We start from the raw sequence: 21,611 nt of genomic DNA, 5'->3' as shown, positions 1-21,611 counted from the left end.
TGTTCACTGCTGCTCGCACCCGCGAAAAAAGCCAACAAGCATAGATGGGGGTGTGTATGCAGCAATGCTTTGTGTAGGTATATTTAAATGTGTTATGAATAAATAAGTTAATATGTATATGTATAATTAACTTCAAAAAAAGTTCCAAATTTCGGAAGATCCAGGAAATTGAAAGAGTACAGACACAAATTGTAAATATGAACTTTTCAAGTTTAATAAATGTAATAATTAGTTTCTTACAAAAGATGTTTTTCATAAATAGTCCATGCATATATTGTTGTAGCAGTACCACACACAAAGATGACCACACATATCTTTAGTGTAAGTGGCATCATCGACATTCGTGCTCACTGTGAATTTCTGCGTATGTATGTATGAATTTACAATGTTCGCGAACGATAAGAGAGAAAGAATAACATTAGATAAAACGAACTAAAAGAACAAATAGAACCGAAATCGAAGATCTAGTTCATTTGTTCAGTTGAGAGACCCGGTCAATTGAACAAGTTCAGAACGAAACGCTCTGTGCTCTGTGTCATTGTTTGGCCGGCTTGATTGTCTGTGACTGAGGCGGGCAAAGCGCTGAGCTGCTGCTGCTGCTGCCGCCTGCCGGTTTGTTGGTGCTTGTGCGCGCGCCGTTTTTGCGCTTGCAACCACTATATCAGCTAAAGTCAACTGCAAACTCTGTTTATTTACGCTCGAACAGCGAACGTAGTAGCAACGCGAAATCGCAAACAAAAAAATCCGGTACGAATTTGAAAAAATTAGAAAAATAATACAAAACAAAAAGTTTCAATATAATTTATTTGTTGGAAATTACGCGCATCTCATGCAAAAATAAAAGTGCTTTTAAGCAAAGTGATTAAACTGTTACGCGTAGATAAGAAAAGTACAATTTTGTGTTTCAAGACACGAAGCATTCTTTGTGTATTTGGACTTGATTTTTTTTTTATTTCAAGCTATAAATAAAGCGAAAACTTTCTTTTTGTGTTTAGTTGTGAACATAACAAGAGGGAGAAAAGAAAATCAAAAAAAAATAATTCATCAAATTCACTTTTGAGTAACACCATAAGCGTTACTCATTAGCAGTTGGACCACTCTGCACTTTTTATTTTTCTTTTTTAACAATTTTTGCATGTAAATTTTTTTGTTAAATTTATTTATATTTTTGTGCATAAGCAATAAAATTCAACGCCGCTGCAATAACAAGAAAAAAGTGTTTGACGTTATAATTGGTTAAGTGAAATTGCAATAAAAGTAAACGAAAATTGTTACGTTTGCCAATTTAAGATTAAGAGTTTGTTGCGCCCATTTGCACACACACACACATAAACACACACAGTGTAGTTTTCTACAACCACGAAGTATTGAAGCGGTGAATTAGTTGTGACTTTCATTTCATTGATTGTTAGCAAAAATATTTACATTTGTACAAATAAAAAAACGAATTTCTTGCAGCTTCCACGCTTTGTTTAAGTAAACTGTAGAAAACAGGAAAAAAAATAAAAATAATTGAACCCGAATTGGCTTTTCATTGTGATTTTGCAACGCCTTTAATTGCAAACAAGTGTTATTGTGATTTTTACATTGAAAGCAGCACCAAAAAAAAACTTAAATAAATATTTTGCAAGCAAGCACCTTTTTACATATCGCAGAAGCACCTTTTGGAATCAATTCACAGCAAATATGGAAGAAAAGCGCGGTAAGTGAAATTTGTTGCAAAAACCATGCACAGAAAAAAAAACAACAGAAACGTGTAGTTTGAAAAACACCTTTGAGTTTGCTTCTTTAGAAATACCACTTGTTATATTTTTATTTGTTTAAATAGATTCGAGTTTATAATAGCAATGGCATATTAAAATTTTTTAAAAACATAATGCGAGATTACTAATTATAGCATAAGCTTCCAGCACTTGTTAGTGACTAATTACCATAAACTGCACACGGCTAGGTATTGGGTCCAACAATTTTTCTAAGTAATCGAATAAGTAACTCTTGCCAACAAGTGCTACTTTGTAAAGTCCTCTCTCGACTAACAAGAATCACGATCTACAAGTCGCTCATCATACCTGACCTGATGTATGACCCGGAATCATGTACTGTTCCGAGAGAAGACGATCGTGGCTTCTTCGAAAGATCTATGGTCCTGTCCGTGATGCCGACGGCGAGTATCGAAGAAGTTATTATGATGAGCTGTATAAGCTTTGCGTAAGCCATAATCCCGTCGCAAAGAACCTGAGCCAGATAAATAAATTTGCATGTAAATGCAACAACAATGATTTGTGCCAGATAGAAATCTGGTTGAATTTGTGAGCCAGATAATTTGTTAATTTCTTATCTTTAGTTTGGCAACGCTTCCTTTATAAACCTACTTTTTTCAAAAATAGAAAGCGCTGCTTGGCCTTTAGTCACACGTGCTAAGGTCCGGTTTTTCAATAGTTGGTTAAGCTAAGCTTAAATTGAGTTTGCTGAAGTACAACGGTGACATCTGCCTATCACAACTCATATGTACAAAAATATCACGACCTCTGCTTCTCAAGTCTCCTATTAATCCAGAGCATTCCCGTTAGGATTGAGCGTGATACGGAGCTAGAAAACTCACTGGATGATGGCTGTAGATATGACGATAGTGCGGCGAACAAAAACCCAAAGGCTTCACTGTCTAGATAATGTATTGCGAATGCACGAAGACGCTACGACTAAGAAAGTATTTCAGTTGACACTGCAGTTAGGAGGGAAGGGATAGATCCCCACTGAGTTGGGAGAGGCAGATGGAGGACGACTTGACCTTCCTTGGTGCTTCCAATTGGCGCAGTTATCGTGAAACAGGGATAGGTGGCTTGAGTTCTTACGAAACGGCCAAAATCGCTTAGGCGGTTAAGCTCCAAGTAATAATGATGATGAGTCGAGCCATAATTCTACGTAGTTTCTCCGTTTTTCGAAGTAAACGCTAAAAAGGGAAGAAGTAAAAGCTAAAAAGGGCGCATCCCTTGGAGCTTGCTCCGTAGACATCCCAATTAGACAGGGCGAGATGAAGAGAAGGAAAGAGGTGCACATGATCGATCAAGCGGAGAAGGCGTGGGTTCAACAGCGGGGCTGTAAATTGTCGAAGATTATGTGTAGGTCCTACAACCTTAGACTAGCAAAGTTGCTTCTATCATTAAAAAGAGAACACTTTAGACTCATGACGGGTATTCTGACGACACTGCCTTCTGGCGTCACATGTCTTTAAATTAGGCTTGGTCAAACATAGAAGATGTAGGTTGGAGGAGGAAACGATCGAGCACCATCTGTGCTCGTGCCAGGCTAAGACTCCAGCTATTAGGAGTGATACAGCTGTCAGATCTAGAAACAGGAAGTGGCTCAAGTCCTAGAAAAGCTTTTAGTATTTGCCAAGAGGACGGAGTTATTTTAATAGGTCTTGGTTTTTGATAGAGTTTTTCAATTTGGTCATTAAAACGAACTTCTGGTAACACTACGGACTCATTCAGTCTATGTGATGTCCTCATGGACCGGCCAGTTCAAACTAGCCTATATTAAAACTTAAGGAACGCATATTTCTCAGCGTCCGCTGTCACATTTTGACTCGACTTTGCCTCAAACTTTAAATCATTTATTTTTATCTAGTAATTTTATATCACGGGTGGCACATTTGCGCGCTTAATTGTATCTTTCTGCAAGTATTTTTATAAATTAACTTGGGATTATAGGTTGTAATGGGCAGGCTCACTTGCTTAACAATAACCTATTATTGGTATAAAGAATGTTGATTTAAAATAAAATTAGGAAATGTATTGCGATATGAGCCCCATTCTAAATATATTGTTGTTGGTAGTTTTTCTTTTTTGCTTTCCTCAAGTTACATGTATAACATTTGCGGCAGTTTTTCCTCAAACCAACATCCGATTTATTTCACGTGGAAAGTGGGTATCCTAAACGCTTTCTATGCGTCTCTTAAAAGTTTTACGTCCCTGCTAAGTCTTTTCTTTCTTCATCTTCTAAATATTTGCCCACTTAGTCTCTCACAGCTACTCTCTTATGCATCTATGGGGTATCCATACCAAATATAAAAATGTTTCAAAAATATAGCGGAATAAGTTTTTTTCTGAGCCGTGGCTCGCCCACTTTCAAAAGTTGGAAGCACATAATCACAATGATATATGTACAAAATCTTGAGTTATGACAAATAAAACACTTAAGCCTACTTTTCAAAACCGTTTACCCAGTTAATCGACTAGGAAAATTTAAACTTAGCGTTCGTGAACATTACATCTTTATTTCATATTTTCCCAAGTTTAACTTCGGAGACTATACCAGCAGTATAAAATCAAATGTTCGGGTAAGCCTCACCTTGTAATAACACTAAATTTTCTGACTCATTTTGTTTTGTTGGTTTTCCAACAGGGTGGATAATTGCTGTATGTGTATTGAAACGATTTTCTGTCATCCCTTGTCAAATTTGGCTTCGAGACAAACCGGTTCCGGGTTGTGTCATCATAAGTGTCAATATAATATAATAATGGTACAACGCCGAAACCGGTTTGTCTCGAAACCAAATTTGACAAGGGATGACGAAAAATCCTTCCAATATACACTAAGTTTTCTTTCTATTCTCACAAGTTTCACCTAAAACTGATTTATATCCTCTAAATATTAAAAGAATACAAGGTCATAATTAAAAACTCACTTCCACATAATAAAATTTTAAACGAACATTTTACCAAAATAAATTTTTATTTTGTTTAGATTAAACAAATTTTTTTCTTATAACTCATGGACATGGGGTCAATATATCTTCAAATTCTATAGAATTAACACCCCCAATCTCGCGATTCTGTAGTTTTTGGGCAGTTCTTTGTTCTTTATCTTTTTTGCAGAGTGTTAATTTCGTCTAATATATGAAGTCCCCTTTTATGTTAAACAGATAATTAATTTTAAGCCATATACTACGACTTAATTCAAAAGAATAATTTTGTTTTATAAATTAGCTTTCAATATACATACGATACTTGTCATGATCTTTGATTGCCAATAAACCTTTGAGATGAAAAGCATCAATCACTTGAATATTTTGCATATGCTTTTAAAGTCACATAATTACAAATACACTAAATTTAATTGAGCTGACTCTTTTAGACAAGCAACGATTTGTTCTAGACTATTTAATTAATAAGATATTATGTATAATTGCTGAAAATTTAACAAACTTCGTTTTCATTAATCTTGTTTGAAAAAAAAAAAAAAATATTGCATGAAATAAATTTCTTTACATTGTTGAAAACAACAAAATGCAAAAAAGTAGGTAACAAATAAAAAACAATAAAGTAACATAAAAACAAAAATAAACAACAAATACGAACAATGGACAAAAAATGTGACAAGTCAAATCGCTTTGATATTAATGAACGCATTCCAAGGAGTAAAAGCCAAATTCGCATGACGCCTTTTTTGTTGCGATATCCCTTTTTATATTCAGCTGAGCAGAGCTCACAGAGTATATTAACTTTGTTCGCATAACGGTAATCCGTAACGGCACAAACTAATCGAGATAGATATAGACTTCTATATATCAAAATGATCTGGGCGAAAAAAGAAATTCATTTAGCCATGTCCGTCCGCCCGTCTGTCCTGTCCGTGCGTCTGTAAACACGATAACTTGAGTAAGTTTTGAGGTATCTTGATGAAATTTGGTATGTAGGTTCCTGGGCGCTCATCTCAGATGAACGAAATCGCACTACAACCACACCAACTTTTTCGATATCGAAAATTTCGAAAAACCGAAAAAGTGCGATAATTTATTACCAAAGACGGATAAAGCGATGAAACTTGGTAGGTGCGTTGACATTATGACGCAAAATAGAAAACTAGGAAAATTTTGGACAATGGGCGCGGCACCGCCCACTTTTAAAAGAAGAAAATTTAAAAGTTTTGAAAGCTGTAATTTGGCAGTCGTTGAAGATATCATGATGAAATGTGGCAGGCACATTCCTCCTATTACTATATATGTGCCAAATAAAAATTAGCGACATCGGATGACGAACACGCCCACTTTTAAAAAAAAAATTTTTTTTTAAGTCAAATTTTAACAAAAGATTTAATATCTTTGCAGCATATAAGTAATTATGTCAACATTCAACTCCAGTAATAATATTGTGCAACAAAATACAAATATAAAAGAAAATTTCAAAATGGGCGTGGCTCCGCCCTTTTTCATTTAATTCGACTAGAATACTTTTAAGGCCATAAGTCGAACAAAAATTTACCAATCCTTGTGAAATTTGGTAGGGGCATAGATTTTATGATGTTAAATGTTTTCTGTGAAAATGGGTGAAATCGGTTGAAGCCACGTCTGTCCTTCCGCTCGGCCGTTAACACGATAACTTGAGCACAAATCGATATATCTTTACTAAACTTAGTTCACGTACTTATCTGAACTCACTTTATCCGGGTATAAAAAATGGCTGAAATCCGACTATGACCACGCCAACTTTGTTGATATCGAAAATTACGAAAAATGAAAAAATACCATAATTCTGTACCAAATATGAAAAAAGAGATGAAACATGGTAATTGGATTGGTTTATTGACGCAAAATATAACTTTAGAAAAAACTTTGGAAAATGGGTGTGACACCTACCATACTAAGTAGAAGAAAATGAAAAAGTTCTGCAGGGCTAACTGAAAAGCCCTTGGAATCTTGGCAGGAATACTGGTCGTGGTATGACATATATAAATAAATTAGCGGTACCCGACATATGATGTTCTGGGTCACACTGGTCCACATTTTGGACGTTATCTCGAAAACGCCTTCACATATACAACTAAGGGCCACTAGCATTTAAAAACCTTATTAATACCTTTCATTTGATACCCATATCGTACAACACACATTCTAGAATCACCCCTGGTCCACCTTTAGAACTATGGCGCACTCACTTTTAAAATACTCTTTAATACCTTCCATTTGAAACCCATGTCATACAAACACATTCCAGGGTTACCCTAGATTAATTTTGCTAAATGGTGATTTTCCCTTATTTTGTCTCCAAAGCTCTCAGCTGAGTATGTATGTTCGGTTACACCCGAACTTAGACTTCCTTACTTGTTTTATTTATATTTCGGTTTGAGAAAAATATCATTATTTACCAGCAATTTGTTTTAGCACACATTATATACACTCGAGTATTGTTTATTTTAATATGCAGCTTTCGTATACAACAATTGATGTCATCGTAAAATTAAGATCGCAGCACCAGTTAACGTCCAATTTAAATTTAACTCCATAACCTCTTTTCTCACTTGTATTAATGGCGTAGAATTTTAATTTAAAAGAATACAAAAATACGCGGAAAATTATATATTATATTTTTTTTACTTCGTTTTTAAAATCAACAAAAATTCTGGTTTGTTATATTTTTTATTTCTTTTTTATCACCATCATATTTGTATACGATTTTGGTGCTGTTTTCGCAATTTTATATGTCATCGAAACCAGAAGTAAACAAAATGTTGAGTGATTTCTTTGATTTATAATTTCTTCTGACGATGAAAACATGGACTTTCGTATTTACCGTGACCTTATAGGGTAAGTCAAAATCGAGATTTTGATGTTGATTTCAGTACTAAGTTAATGACATGGAAATTTTTTAGAACATTTAGCTGGTGAAGACATAAAATGTAGAACTTAGGCTGGTTGCGAGTTCGCCTAAATTTTAGGTACCTAAACTAATATTCCGCTGGAACTTTCCAGCACTGCAATAATTTAGGAAAATGCTGTCAAAACTGTGCGAGTTGATTTGAAAACCTAAATTGTTTATTTTTGCTAAGAAAATAATAACAATACGGGAAATTTGGTATTTTTGATGCGTTTTCACGCTTAAAAAGAAGAGAGGTCAATTAGGGTCCGCGGTAAGTACCTATTTCAAGATAGCAGTTCAGGAAAATGCAGTGGCTCCGTTTTATAAGGCCTTTTTTCGGACATAGTGGAGTACGTGCACAATGACCTTTTCCACAATCTCAAATTCAATACTGTGATGTCGGTACGCCTCCAATAACTTCTTTAGGCCAATTAGTGCACTTGGCTGCCAAATATGTTCAGATTGCGGTCCATATTTGAGAAGGATCCCATTCTTGTGTCGCCAACATCAGCTTGAACAAAATTGAGCTCACCATCACGTACAATCGATCGGGCCTTAATCGCAGCGCTCTATGATCTATGATTTACTTAAATTAAATGGACAAGAGGATTTATTTGCATATACAATATTGAAAAATCAATACTTTTGTTTATAAAATTTGACATTTGAGTTTAGGTTGAAAAGTATGCTCATACAAATTCAAAATTTTTCTTTTGCACTGCCTTGCCGACAGTTTCCAGTGATTTAGGCTTTTTCCCTATTTAGATAGAAATTTAGGCAAACTCACACACACCCCTAATAGACTGTTATTTAATAATTTGGGAAAATTTTGAACAACGTGACATCAGGCCGGACAAGGCGACAGCTGTTTCGATTATCCCTTGTAAATCTCATCAAAGCCTTTTCCCCCGGGAGTGGGATTTGAACCCGCATTCCTACGATGGTTGAAGTGTTACAAACGCATTCAGCTAGAATATAATAGATTTTCTTCAACAATTAGCAAACAAATAAAAATGCAAAGAGTTATATACCTCAGAGGAGATTTAGACCGAGCTTCTATTCCAATTTGTGTCGTGCTACTTTTAAAAATTTTCCTACAAATAGGCGGGATGGAACTCACACATTTTATGCCGACAACGACATCTGCAAGCAGAAGCATTTTTGCTGAGAACCAAACACCACCGCTTAGAAAAACTGTGTCCAATTAAAACAGCTTCTAAAGATGGTGATATTGCGTTTCCCGGGACCTTTGGTGTAGTAGGCAAGCGAGCTATCGCTACACCATGGCGGCCGCAACAATTAGTCTGACCAAAGTTTACCGGTAAAATATTCACAGTTCACTTATTTACTTAATTGGCGTTTAACCGTTTAAACGGCCAACAAGGCGCACCAGTCGCTTCTTTGCTGCGCTAACTGGTGCCAGTTGCTAATACCATAGGAATTTAAATCATTTTCCAACTGGTCTTTCTCTCGAACACTACAAGAGCGGCCTCATCGTATGTTGTCATGGTATATGCTCCTGCGCCATATATGTAGCAGGACGGGAACAAGTAGTGACTATAAAAGCATGCTCTTTGTTTGCCAAAACAAGTCCTAACTTTTCATTTGTCTCCTCAGTTCAAAGAAGCATTTTTGAAAAGACACACACACACACTTCTAATCAAACCTAAGCCGTGTTCGTTTTTACATGTATATATATCTACATTTGCAACTAAAAAAACGCTTATCATCATTTAGATAATGTTTAGGAAACCTATCTAGCGGCAATTATTGAAGTCATATGTATCTCTAGGTAAAGCTATACACTTAGTACTTTCCGCTTATCCATGTTCACTGAAAATTCTCTATTAACTAGACACATGTTGTTGTTGTTGTTGTTGTTGTAGCGATAAAGTTTGCTCCCCGAAGGCTTTGGGGCGTGTTATCGATGTAATGGTCATTTGCCGGATACAAATCCGGTACGCTCCGGTACCACAGCACCATTAAGGTGCTAGCCCGACCATCTCGGGAACGATTTATGTGGCAACATTAAACCTTCAGGTCATCCACTCCCTCTGCCTGACGGGTTGCGCTACACAGCCCCTTGAATCTGGTATTTTAGTGGCCTCATACGCTGGGGTCTATTAGACGCATGTAGCAGATTTATCGAATACTTTCAAGAAATTTTAGATTTTTGCGGCAGAGGTGCTTGAGTGAGTCATTACAGCAAGCGAAAAATCCACAATAAGATTTTTTTTATATTCAGATGTTTTTAATTTATAATTTCACATAAACCCAGTGTAAACTGCAATCATAATCGATGGCGCATTGTATAAATTGTCTAGGCTATATATGGAGCTTTTCCCGTCAAGCGTTCCAACTCGAGCAAGTTGATACCTGCTAAATCCACCGAAGTTTGTTAAATTGTAGGATACACCACCTGTGCTAAAGGAGTTGCCGAAATATGAAAGACTTGCGATGATACAGGGTGCTGAAAATTGGGTTTTGTTTTCCTTTTGATTTTTTTCAATAAATATTTAGACCACCAAATTTCAGCGTACAAAAAAATTTGGATGATTCTTACAGCACTTTTTCCGTACTTTTTGAAATAAGTATTATTAAAAAAGCATCCCGACCAAAATTTATATGTCATATCGACAACTATAGTTCAGCAGATTTTGGGTATTAGAAAACCAAAAATATAGTTATAATTGTTCAGTCTCCATAGAGAAATTTCAACTTTGACCCACGTACGAAGCTCTTTCGACTATTTTCAATCGGCACCAAAACTTATATGTGATAACATTGGCCTAGAAGGAAGATACAGGAAAAAGGCGCTTATTTAATTTATATGGACCGCCCTAAAGTACAAACTATATATATAAAATTGTTGTATTTGAATTTTGTATTTGTATTTAGTTATAACTTGAATTATATTACAGCGCTACTCATATTTACTAATAATAAACTCAATTTGTTATACTTCTTAAGGGCGCTATCCATTAGCCATAAAGTTTTGGTCTTAATTAGGGCTTTTGATAATAATTAAAACTTTGTAACATCGAACTATTTCAAATTATGTTTCATCCCTTTTTTTTAGTAAACACGTTTTTGCAAGTGTTTTTTTTTCTGGTCGATATTTTGACGTTGAACTAAAGGTACAAATTATAATTTGCGCATTATAATGAAATATACAAAATCAATTACACAACTCACAAGATAGTTGCACTCGTTTGTGTCTCGTGTGAAGTCGTTTGTTTTAAGTTTTTTTTTTTCGTGGTTTACAATTTAAAATTTGTTTAATACATAGTGCATACACAAAATAGGAGGACTTATAAATTTTCTGAATATGCTAAGCGGTCTTAGCCCATTTTAGCCGCACGGAGCAAAGGATACCAGTAATCCCACCGCTTTAAGGATAAAGTCTTGATTAATCTTTTTTCTCGTTCGCATACTAAATGCTGAGTGGAATTATACTCTATCTCGGCTATTGTTTCGAGAATGCCCTATCTCAGAAGACTTTCAAAAAACACCATATTTCAAAATTTGTTTCAAAAACGCCCTATCTCCACAGACCAATGTTAGTGCCGGACTTTTGTAGGGACGCGATTTTTCGTGAGGCTTAGCTTGCTTTTTCAAAGCAAAGAACTGACTAATGGAGGTATTTAAAATGAGAACTATGGTACTAACGTTTGATAAGTAAAGCATATTGGTATCTTACGAAAGCTGATAAGACGCAGTTCATACATGGATTCATTGTATCCTCTATACTACATTTTTTGATACAACATTGTAAATTTTTATAATTCCTACAAATTTAATTGTTTCGAAGCAATTCTAATTAATCTTACAATAAAGTCATCTGTACTCGCATGCTAATTATTTAGTTTAGAGATCTCAAAGGGCCGAAAAGAGAGTAGCAAAAACAACAAAAATAAAAAACGTATTTTTATACTCAGTTGAGCAGAGCTCACAGAGTATATTAACTTTGATTGGATAACGGTTGGTTGTACAGGTATAAAGGAATCGAGATAGATATAGACTTCCATATATCAAAATCATAAGTATCGAAAAAAATTTGATTGAGCCATGTCCGTCCGTCCGTTAACACAATAACTTGAGTAAATTTTGAGGTATCTTGAGGAAGTTTGGTATGTAGGTTCCTGGGCACTCATCTCAGATCGTTATTTAAAATGAACGATATCGGACTATAACCACGCCCACTTTTTCGATATCGAAAATTTCGAAAAATAGAAAAATTGCGATAATTATTACCAAAGACGGATAAAGCGAAGAAACTTCGTAGGTTAGTTGAACTTATGACGCAGAATAGAAAATTAGTAAAATTTTGGAGAATGGGCATGGCAACGCCCACTTTTAAAAGGTAATTTAGAAGTTTTGCAAGCTGTAATTTGGCAGTCGTTGAAGATATCATGATGAAATTTGGCAGGAACGTTACTCCTATTACTATATGTATGCTTAATAAAAATTAGCAAAATCGGAGAACGACCACGCCCACTTAAAAAAAAAATTTTTAAAGTCAAATTTAAAAAAAAAGTTAATATCCTTACAGTATATAAGTAAATTATGTCACCATTCAACTCCAGTAATGATATGATGCAACGAAATACAAAAATAAAAGAAAATTTCGAAATGGGCGTGGCTCCGCCCTTTTTCATTTAATTTGTCTAGGATACATTTAATGCCATAAGTCGAACAAAAATTTACCAATCCTCGTGAAATTTGGTAGAGGCTGAGACTCTAGGACGATAACTGTTTTCTGTGAAAAAGGTCGAAATCGGTTGAAGCCACGCCCAGTTTTTATACACAGTCGACCATCTGCCCTTCCGCTTGGCCGTTAACATGATAACTTGAGCAAAAATCGATATATCTTTACTAAACTCAGTTCACGTAAAAATCTGAACTCACTTTGTATTGGTATAAAAAATGGCCGAAACCCGACTATGACCACGCCCACTTTTTCGATATCGAAAATTGGGAAAAATTAAAAAAATGCCATAATTCTATACCAAATACGAAAAAAGGGATGAAACATGGTAATTGGATTGGTTTATTGACGCAAAATATAACTTTAGAAAAAAACTTTGTAAAATGGGTGTGACACCTACCATATTAAGTAGAAGAAAATGAAAAGTTCTGCAGGGCGAAATCAAAAGCCCTTGGAATCTTGGCAGAAATATTGTTCGTTTATTATATATATAAATAAATTAGCGGTATCCGACAGATGATGGCCTGGGACACCCTGGTCCATATTTTGCTCGATAACTCGAAAACGCCTTCACATATACAACTACCACCACTCCCATTTAAAACCCTCATTAATACCTTTAATTTGATACCCATATCGTACAAACGCATTCTAGAGTCAGCCCTGGTCCACCTTTATAACGATATCCCGAAAAGGCGTCCACCTATAGAACTAAGGCCCACTCCCTTTATAAATACGCATTAACACCTTTCATTTGATACCCATATCGTACAAACAAATTCTATAGTCAGGCCTGGTCCACATTTATGGCGATATCCCGAATGGCGTACACCTATAGAACCATGGCCCGCTCCCTTTTAAAATACTCTTTAATACCCATGTCATACAAACAAATTCCAGGGTTACCCTAGGTTCATTTTCCTACATGGTGATTTTCCCTTATTTTGTCTCCATAGCTCTCAACTGAGTATGTAATGTTCGGTTACACCCGAACTTAGCCTTCCTTACTTGTTTTTTTCAATTGTTATTGTTGTTCAAATATCTGACATTTGCAAGTAATTAATAAGACCTCATGAAATCGTGAGAATGTAATTTATTTGAGAAATAATTTCAATTTAACATAAATATTAGTGGAAGAATTTAACATTTGAAATTTCCTATTTAACAATGGTCAAATTAATTTTTATTAGTTATTTTTTATGGCATAATTAAAAATAAAAGTTCAACATTTCGGCACAAAATATATCAACTCAGAAATCATTAATTAGTATTCAGCTACTTAAGTTCATTAGATTTCATGCGAAAAATGTGTGTGAAATCAAAATAAATTGAGCGCGGTGCCTTTTTCTACAAGCAAAGTATTATGAACTGCATTCGAATAATTATTTAAATTTTAGAGATGAGTTTTAGAATTGACAATATTAATAAGTATTTTATTGCTTAATTGAGGATATAATGTTTTGTATATGGACTTTTTGTGCATGAAAGCACAATTGCACACTTCTAAATGAAAACTTAATATTTTTATAAAAAATTTGGCGAATTTTCACTTTTACTAAATAATTTAAAATTAAATTTTAATTACGTATCTGTATTTTTGGTACTACTCTTTGTTTAATGCATCACGCTAAACCGCTAAACTATCTCGAAAACGGCTCAAACGATTTGCATGAGATTTAAATCAAACTTAAACAAATATTGATACATGGCATGTCTTAACCAGGTTGCCACTTTTTTGTACTAAATTTTAAACCTAAGGTTCATGATATGGTTTCTTACAAAGACGTGATAACTCCGTAGGTAGAGTAAGCTGCTAGAATCCGTGGCACGTTGGTTCGAACTAGGTCACCGCTCACTAGATTTTTCTTTTTTTGCAACTGCAAGTGTAGACCTGTTTTAAAACCCAGTTCTGTGCACCCACCTATTTTCAGGAAAACCGGTATAATCTATATCTGAAACCCATTTTGTTTTTGTCATATATGTGGTACAAAATAGGGTTCATATTTAGGCTCAAACTTTTAACTGTGTGGGTATCAAACTAAATATATTTTTCGTAGTATTTTAATAAAAAATATCTCTAACTACAATCGCTTCTGGTATACCCACATAATCTTGATTTGCTCCTTGTATATCAACTATTAATTCGGAAAAGATTCTACCCATTTGAAGTTTATATATGGTTAACGCGGTAGCTCTGTTGTTGTTGTTGTTGTAGCATAAGGGCACTCCCCGAAGGCCTTGTGGAGTAGTTGCGGTCCTTTGCCGAATGCAGATCCGGTACGTTCCGGTAACAAGCACCATAAAGGTACTATCCCGGCCATCTCGGGAGCGATTTGGTATGACCACATGAAACCTTCTAGACCATCCCGCCCCCAAGATCCATCAGGAGCCTTGGCTGTTAATGAAACAGGATTCGCCACGGGTAGGTGAGGTTGACAATTGTGTTGGATAAGCTATATATTGCGCTGGCAACCCCTTGAGCGGGATGCATTACACAACCCCTTGAATCAATTTGGTACTTTATTCGCATCTTACGACAGGCATACCTACCGCCGAGGGTATATTCTAGGCCCCCTAACCCGCTGGGGGGACTCGGTAGCTCTCTTATTTAAATGTTGTTACTCATAATATTTAAAAATAATTCAGAGGTTAATTTATGTCGGATTTCAATAAAACGTTTAAAAGTAGTTTTCCATCAAAATTTAATATCACGCAACAATTTGGATGATTTTTTAAAGATATTCAATATCGGCTGCTGAGTGGAAAATCTCTCTATCTCGGCTGCCAAAATCAGAGTTTTCTCCGGTTAAAATGTACTGAATATATGCTCAGAAAGGCGTTTTTAAAAACATTCAGGGATTGGGCGTTTTTCAAAAGTTTTCCGAAATAAGGCATTTTCAAAGCAGTTACCAAGATAGGGTGATATTCCAGTCAAAAGTTGATATATAACACTCTCAACTTTCTTACTTAGGTGTTGCTGCATATGAACGGTAGTTGAGGAGTTCCACACCAAAACGGAATAAGTGCACACTGATATTTTTTTTGCTCCACTTTTCAATATCTGTATAATTATCTTTAATAACTATGAAAAACAGAAGGTTTGACTATTGTGGAATACATATATGATTTTTGCATTAACTGAGTTCAAGATTATGTATATGAATGAGGCCAAGTTGTGAAATACACACCTTAAGCATCTTGACGTGCGAGAAGTGTTCCTTAAGGAGCATAGCACTAGTCTAGAACTTGTTCTCATTGTGGTCAAATCTACATTGGAATACCCTACGGCAGGGTCATCTGGTCCAGCTCGGATTACTCCTGAGAACTTCATGTTAGAAAAAATACCAAAAAATTACTAAATTGAGTACTCACAACCAAAGTGACAGCTGGAGTGTATAATACATATTGCAGAATCTCTCAATATCAGTGTGTAGTTTAAATAAACAGCGAAATCTGCTTTTATTTTTCTTCACCTTTACCTCCACTGAATGACAGGCATATGTATGTATATTATCTCATCAGAAACCCATCATCATAGATATGTTTTGATCTTTTATGCAATAAGTATGCAGTCGTCTTAAACAAATTATACGCACGCATACAAAGACCGGAATTCAACGGCTTTTCATAGCTTTGAATGATTTTAGGTTATATCCCAATTTCTTAATAACTTACTTCAATACTAATTTGTCATGCAACTACAATGCATACATATCCATACATACATACATAGGTATATATTTCAAGTTTAAACTGTTGCATGTCTCACTTTTCACTATATATATTATATTCCACCAACCAGATAGGTTGAGATACATTTATTAAATATGACATATGTACATTTTCTCCTTTTTTCTTGCACGACATGTTTGACATGTTTAGAAAACTTACAAAAGCTAAATTTGATCAAAAGTAAAAACAATTACAATAACCACAACAAACACCCATTTTATTGATAATAACAAGCGAATTAAATGAATTGTTAAGTGAATGAACTCTACGCGGCATATGTACATCCATATGTATATACATATATATGCTCAATAGCGAATTGATAGAGTTATGAAACCAAAAATTTTTGTAATTTTTATTATAATTCTTAATGGACAAAAATCAATGAACCAATGCTTTATTTAACCATTTATACCTTTAATTGAATTAGGGAAATCCATGTAATACTTACGCCTGTCAAAAGTGAATCCAAAAATATGATTGATTTGTTAAAAGCTACATCTCAAATTAGAAAAAAATAGCTTTATTTATGTACACATACAGTGGCCCACAAATAAAATATGTTAGGTTCTTCTAATGCTATTCAAGAAATACTTTCGGAGACAAACCGTTTGACAATTTTTATACTCAGTTGAGCAGAGCTCACAGAGTATATTAAGTTTGATTGGATAACGGTTGGTTGTACATATATAAAGGAATCGAGATAGATATAGACTTCCATATATCAAAATAATCAGGATCGAAAAAAAATTGATTGAGCCATATCCGTCCGTCCGTCCGTCCGTCCGTCCGTTAACACGATAACTTGAGTAAATTTTGAGGTATCTTGATGAAATTTGGCATGTAGGTTCCTGAGCACTCATCTCAGATCGCTATTTAAAATGAACGATGTCGGACTATAACCACGCCCACTTTTTCGATATCGAAAATTTCGAAAAACCGAAAAAGTGCGATAATTCATTACAAAAGACCGATAAAGCGACGAAACTTGGTAGATGAGTTGAACTTATGACGCAAAATAGAAAATTAGTAAAATTTTGGGCAATGGGCGTGGCACCGCCCACTTTTAAAAGAAGGTAATTGAAAACTTTTGCAAGATGTAATTTGGCAGTCGTTGAAGATATAGTGATGAAATTTGGCAGGAACGTTATTCTTATTACTATATGTACGCTTAATAAAAATTAGCAAAATCGGAGAAGGACCACGCCCACTTTTAAAAAAAATTGTTTTTTAAAGTGAAATTTTAACACAAAATTTAATATCTTTACAGTATATAAGTAAATTATGTCAAGATTCAACTCCAGTAATGATATGGTGCAACAAAATACAAAAATAAAAGAAAATTTAAAAATGGGCGTGGCTCCGCCCTTTTTCATTTAATTTGTCTAGGATACTTTTAACGCCATAAGTCGAACAAAAATTAACCAATCCTTTTGAAATTTGGTAGGGGCATAGATTTTATGGCGTTAACTGTTTTCTGTGAAAATGGGCGAAATCGGTTGATGCCACGCCTAGTTTTTATACACAGTCGTCCGTCTGTCCTTTCGCATGGCCGTTAACACGATAACTTGAGCAAAAATCGATATATCTTTACTAAACTCAGTTCACGTACTTATCTGAACTCACTTTATCTTGGTATGAAAAATTAACGAAATCCGACTATGACCACGCCCACTTTTTCGATATCGTAAATTACGAAAAATGAAAAAATGCCATAATTCTATACCAAATACGAAAAAAGGGATGAAACATGGTAAAGTAATTGGATTGTTTTATTGACGCGAAATATAACTTTAGAAAAAACTTTATAAAATGGTTGTGACACCTACCATATTAAGTAGAAGAAAATGAAAAAGTTCTGCAGGGCGAAATAAAAAACCCTTAAAATCTTGACATAAATTAGCGGTATCCAACAGATGTTGTTCTGGGTTACCCTGGTCCACATTTTGGTCGATATCTGGAAAACGCCTTCACATATACAACTACCACCACTCCCTTTTAAAACTCTCATTAACACCTTTCATTTGATACCCATATCGTACAAACGCATTCTAGAGTCACACCTGGCCCATCTTTATGGGGATATCTCGAAAAGGCGTCCACCTATAGAACTAAAGCCCACTCCCTCTTAAAATACTCATTAACTCCTTTCCTTTGATACCCATATTGCACAAACGAATTCTAGAGTCACCCCTGGTCCACCTTTATGGCGATATCTCGAAAAGGGGTCCACCTATATAACTAAGCCCCACGCCCTTTTAAAATAATCATTAACACCTTTCATTTGATACCCATATCATACAAACAAATTCTAAAGTCACCCCTGGTCCACCTTTATGGCGATATCTCGAAAAGGCGAACACCTATAAAACGAAGGCCCACTCCCTTTTAAAAATACTCATTAACACCTTTCATTTGATACCCATATCGTACAAACAAAGTCTAGAGTCACCCCTGGTCCACTTTTATTGCGATACCTCGAAAATGCGTCCACCTATCGAACTAAGGCCCACTCCCTCTTAAAATACTCATTAGCTCCTTTCGTTTGACACCCATATTGCACAAACGAATTCTAGAGTCACCCCTGGCCTACCTTTATGGCGATATCGCGAAACGGCGTCCACCTATAGAACTAAGGCCCACTCCCTTTTAAAATACTCATTAACGCCTTTCGTTTGATGCCCATATTGTGCAAACAAATTCTAGGGTCACCCCTGGTCCACCTTTATGGCGATATCTCGAAACGGCGTCCACCTATGGAACTAAGGATTACTCCCTTTTAAAATACTCATTAACACCTTTCATTTGATACCCATATCGTACAAACGCATTTTAGAGTCACCCCTGGTCCATCTTTACGGCGATATCTCGAAAAGGCGTCCATCTATAGAACTTAGGTCCACGCCCTTTTAAAATACTCATTAATACCTTCCATTTGATACCCATATCGTACAAACGAATTCTAGAGTCAACCCTGATCCACCTTTATGGCTATATCCCTAAATGGCGTCCACCTATAGAACTATGGCCCACTCCCTCATAAAATACTCTTTAATGCCTTTCATTTGATACACATGTCATACAAACACATTCCAGGGTTTCCCTCGGTTCATTTTCCTACATGGTTATTTTCCCTTATGTTGTCACCATAGCTCTCAACTGAGTATGTAATGTTCGGTTACACCCGAACTTAACCTTCCTTACTTGTTTTTTATTAAAACTAGTTTATTCAATCGAAAAAGCATGAGCAGTTTATTTTTAAAAGAATCTGTGTTATGTCAATTTCACACAGAGGCTTAATGAAATAATTAGTCAAGTTTTCTACATTAAAGCCGCAATTGAACTCAGTATTCCATACAAAATACAAATTCTTAATTATCTCATTATAGCTTTATTGAATACCTAATCGAGTGAAAAATCCAGTCGGTTTTGCTTGGTGCTTAGAATTTTATTGTCAATGTAACAAATCAAAACTAAATTATTTTCAATAATTTACGAAAAATACAAAAATACGAAAAAATCCAAAATTTAATTTTCGCTGCATTTGCTGCAAAAGATGATATGGCCTCTTCGAAAATAGGTACATATTTGGTTAGGTGCAACATCTATGGGTAGTTACGCATGCATTTTTTTATTGTATTTATAGTTAAGAAGGAAACGCAGCTTTCCATTATCCTATTTTTTGTAAAAAAGGAAATATTTTTTGGACCTCCTGACAGATGTTCACTTAATGAAGCAAAAGGCTTTGTATGAAAAGGGAAACTTAATTATTTCATTAAACAGAATTGTGATTCGATTAAGTTTCTGTATGAAAACGGTATTATTAGAAAGATATTAAATTAAAAATATATAAATTAATATATAAAATGATATAAAAATAAATTAGTATTGTTTAAGTGACTTAAACTATGAACATTTTTCGTTCGTTTCTTTCATTAGGCATTGAGTGTGCTTGTAATTCTCAACTAGTAAGTGAAATTTTCTAAAGACATGGTTTAAATTTTTTATCCCAAAGCGAGGTTTTTCAAAGCAAAACAAGCCAATACCTTGGAGCCCCCAGTGCTTGCCCCCCATTGAATACATACAAGATGTGACAGGTGCATAGCGACCTCCCTCTCTAAAAATAATAACATAACATACAATCCACAAAAGTAACAAATAATATAATAACAAAAAAACTATTCGCCCGTCGAATCACCAACGCTTAGACAGTATATATTTTGTAAGATAATGAATACAATTTCCTTTTTTGCAACTTTTTGATAGTTTTGTAAGATCTCGCGATCTTTAGACGGGTTAATAATAACTTTTATAGTGTAAAAAAACTTTGCAAACTCAAATAAAAATACTGTCCCATTTCGAGTTTCGGTGACTGTATGTACAATGAGCTCTCGTCAATGCTTTGCTTTTCTATTGTGAATAACTTCGCGGCATATCAAAGAAAATTCTAGCAAATTGAATAACGAAAGATATATAAAACCAGAATTTCTCAAGATGGCACAACTTGGTAAGTAACGTTTAATTAATAAAAGAGTTTTTCTTCATATCGAATGCCGCTTCAAAAACAAACTGCCTTATAAAAGCTTTGAAAAAACACGCCCTATCTCGTAATTCGGTTGAAAAACGTCCAGTCTCAGAACTTGTTTCAAAAATGCCCTATCTTACGGCAAAATATCTGAATTATGCTCAGATGTTGCGTTTTTTGCAACAAATTCTGAAATAGAGCGCTATTGAAACGGTAAGTAGTTGAGATAGGTTGATATTCCGCTCAGCGATCGATGTGTAAATAATCGAGCCTCGTTTTTCTATTTATAAACCAGGGATGCACCTTAACGTTAAGCTAATCGTTTATCAAAAAATTTCCACCGTTTCCGTTGAAACACTTCGAAATATTATCGATAAAGAAATTATCAAGATAAATTGTAACTCGTTTTTAACCGAAACGAAAAGCTTTCGTTAACGTTAAAAACGTTAACAAAACCGTGATACTTTATGTTTGAATTGTGCTGGCAATGCTATAGCCATGGTGAAGCCGTAAGGTGGTAACAGCGAGCGGACATACACACACAAACTACATGTAATTTGTTTGTGTAATTCGTTGGTGGTAATGTCAAAAATACTCTGAGAAATGTTCGTACTGTCAAAATTCATGAGAAAAGTTGCAATCAGCTTGGCTAATGCTTTCACCTTTAATGACTCCGCCATCAATCAGCTTTGCCAGCATAGTTTGAAATTAATAATCAACATAAACGATCTGATTTCGTTTTGATATGGCAGAAAACGAAACAAAATCATTTCGTTAACTTGACGTTTTTAACGTTAATAAACGAAACGAAATTAATTTGTTTCGTTTATTAACGTTAATTATCGTAACGAAATGATATCGGTTCGTTGGTTAAGCATGCCTGTTATAAACTTCAAAGATCAATGCACGGTTAAAAGTTTGAGCTTAAATTTTAAACCATTCATTATATTATTTTACTCGGTTTAAAATATAAATCTAACTGAGCGAAAGGCCAAAGTTCTTAAAACAA

At 35.0% G+C, this 21,611-nt stretch overlaps 1 protein-coding gene across 6 annotated transcripts in view; it reads left to right on the top strand.

Moving 5' to 3' along the window:
- Positions 1-640: 640 nt before the first annotated feature.
- Positions 641-21,611, top strand: part of LOC137244794 (aquaporin-like) — a 198,099-nt gene continuing 177,128 nt past the window's right edge. Inside the window, exons 1-2 of one of the 6 annotated variants that reach the window (XM_067774311.1) lie at positions 641-747; positions 1,459-1,702. In XM_067774311.1, the coding sequence (XP_067630412.1) occupies positions 1,687-1,702 (16 nt within the window). In that variant the 5' untranslated portion in view covers positions 641-747; positions 1,459-1,686. Of the gene's footprint in view, positions 890-934; positions 1,138-1,242; positions 1,258-1,458; positions 1,703-20,382; positions 20,585-21,611 lie in introns of those variants that run through there. The other 5 variants (XM_067774310.1, XM_067774312.1, XM_067774314.1 and 2 more) reach the window with 5 other exon arrangements.

The sequence above is a fragment of the Eurosta solidaginis genome, chromosome 3, assembly GCF_040869045.1.
Source record: "Eurosta solidaginis isolate ZX-2024a chromosome 3, ASM4086904v1, whole genome shotgun sequence".
NCBI lineage: Eukaryota > Metazoa > Arthropoda > Insecta > Diptera > Tephritidae > Eurosta > Eurosta solidaginis.
This window is presented reverse-complemented; position numbering and strand designations above follow the sequence as displayed.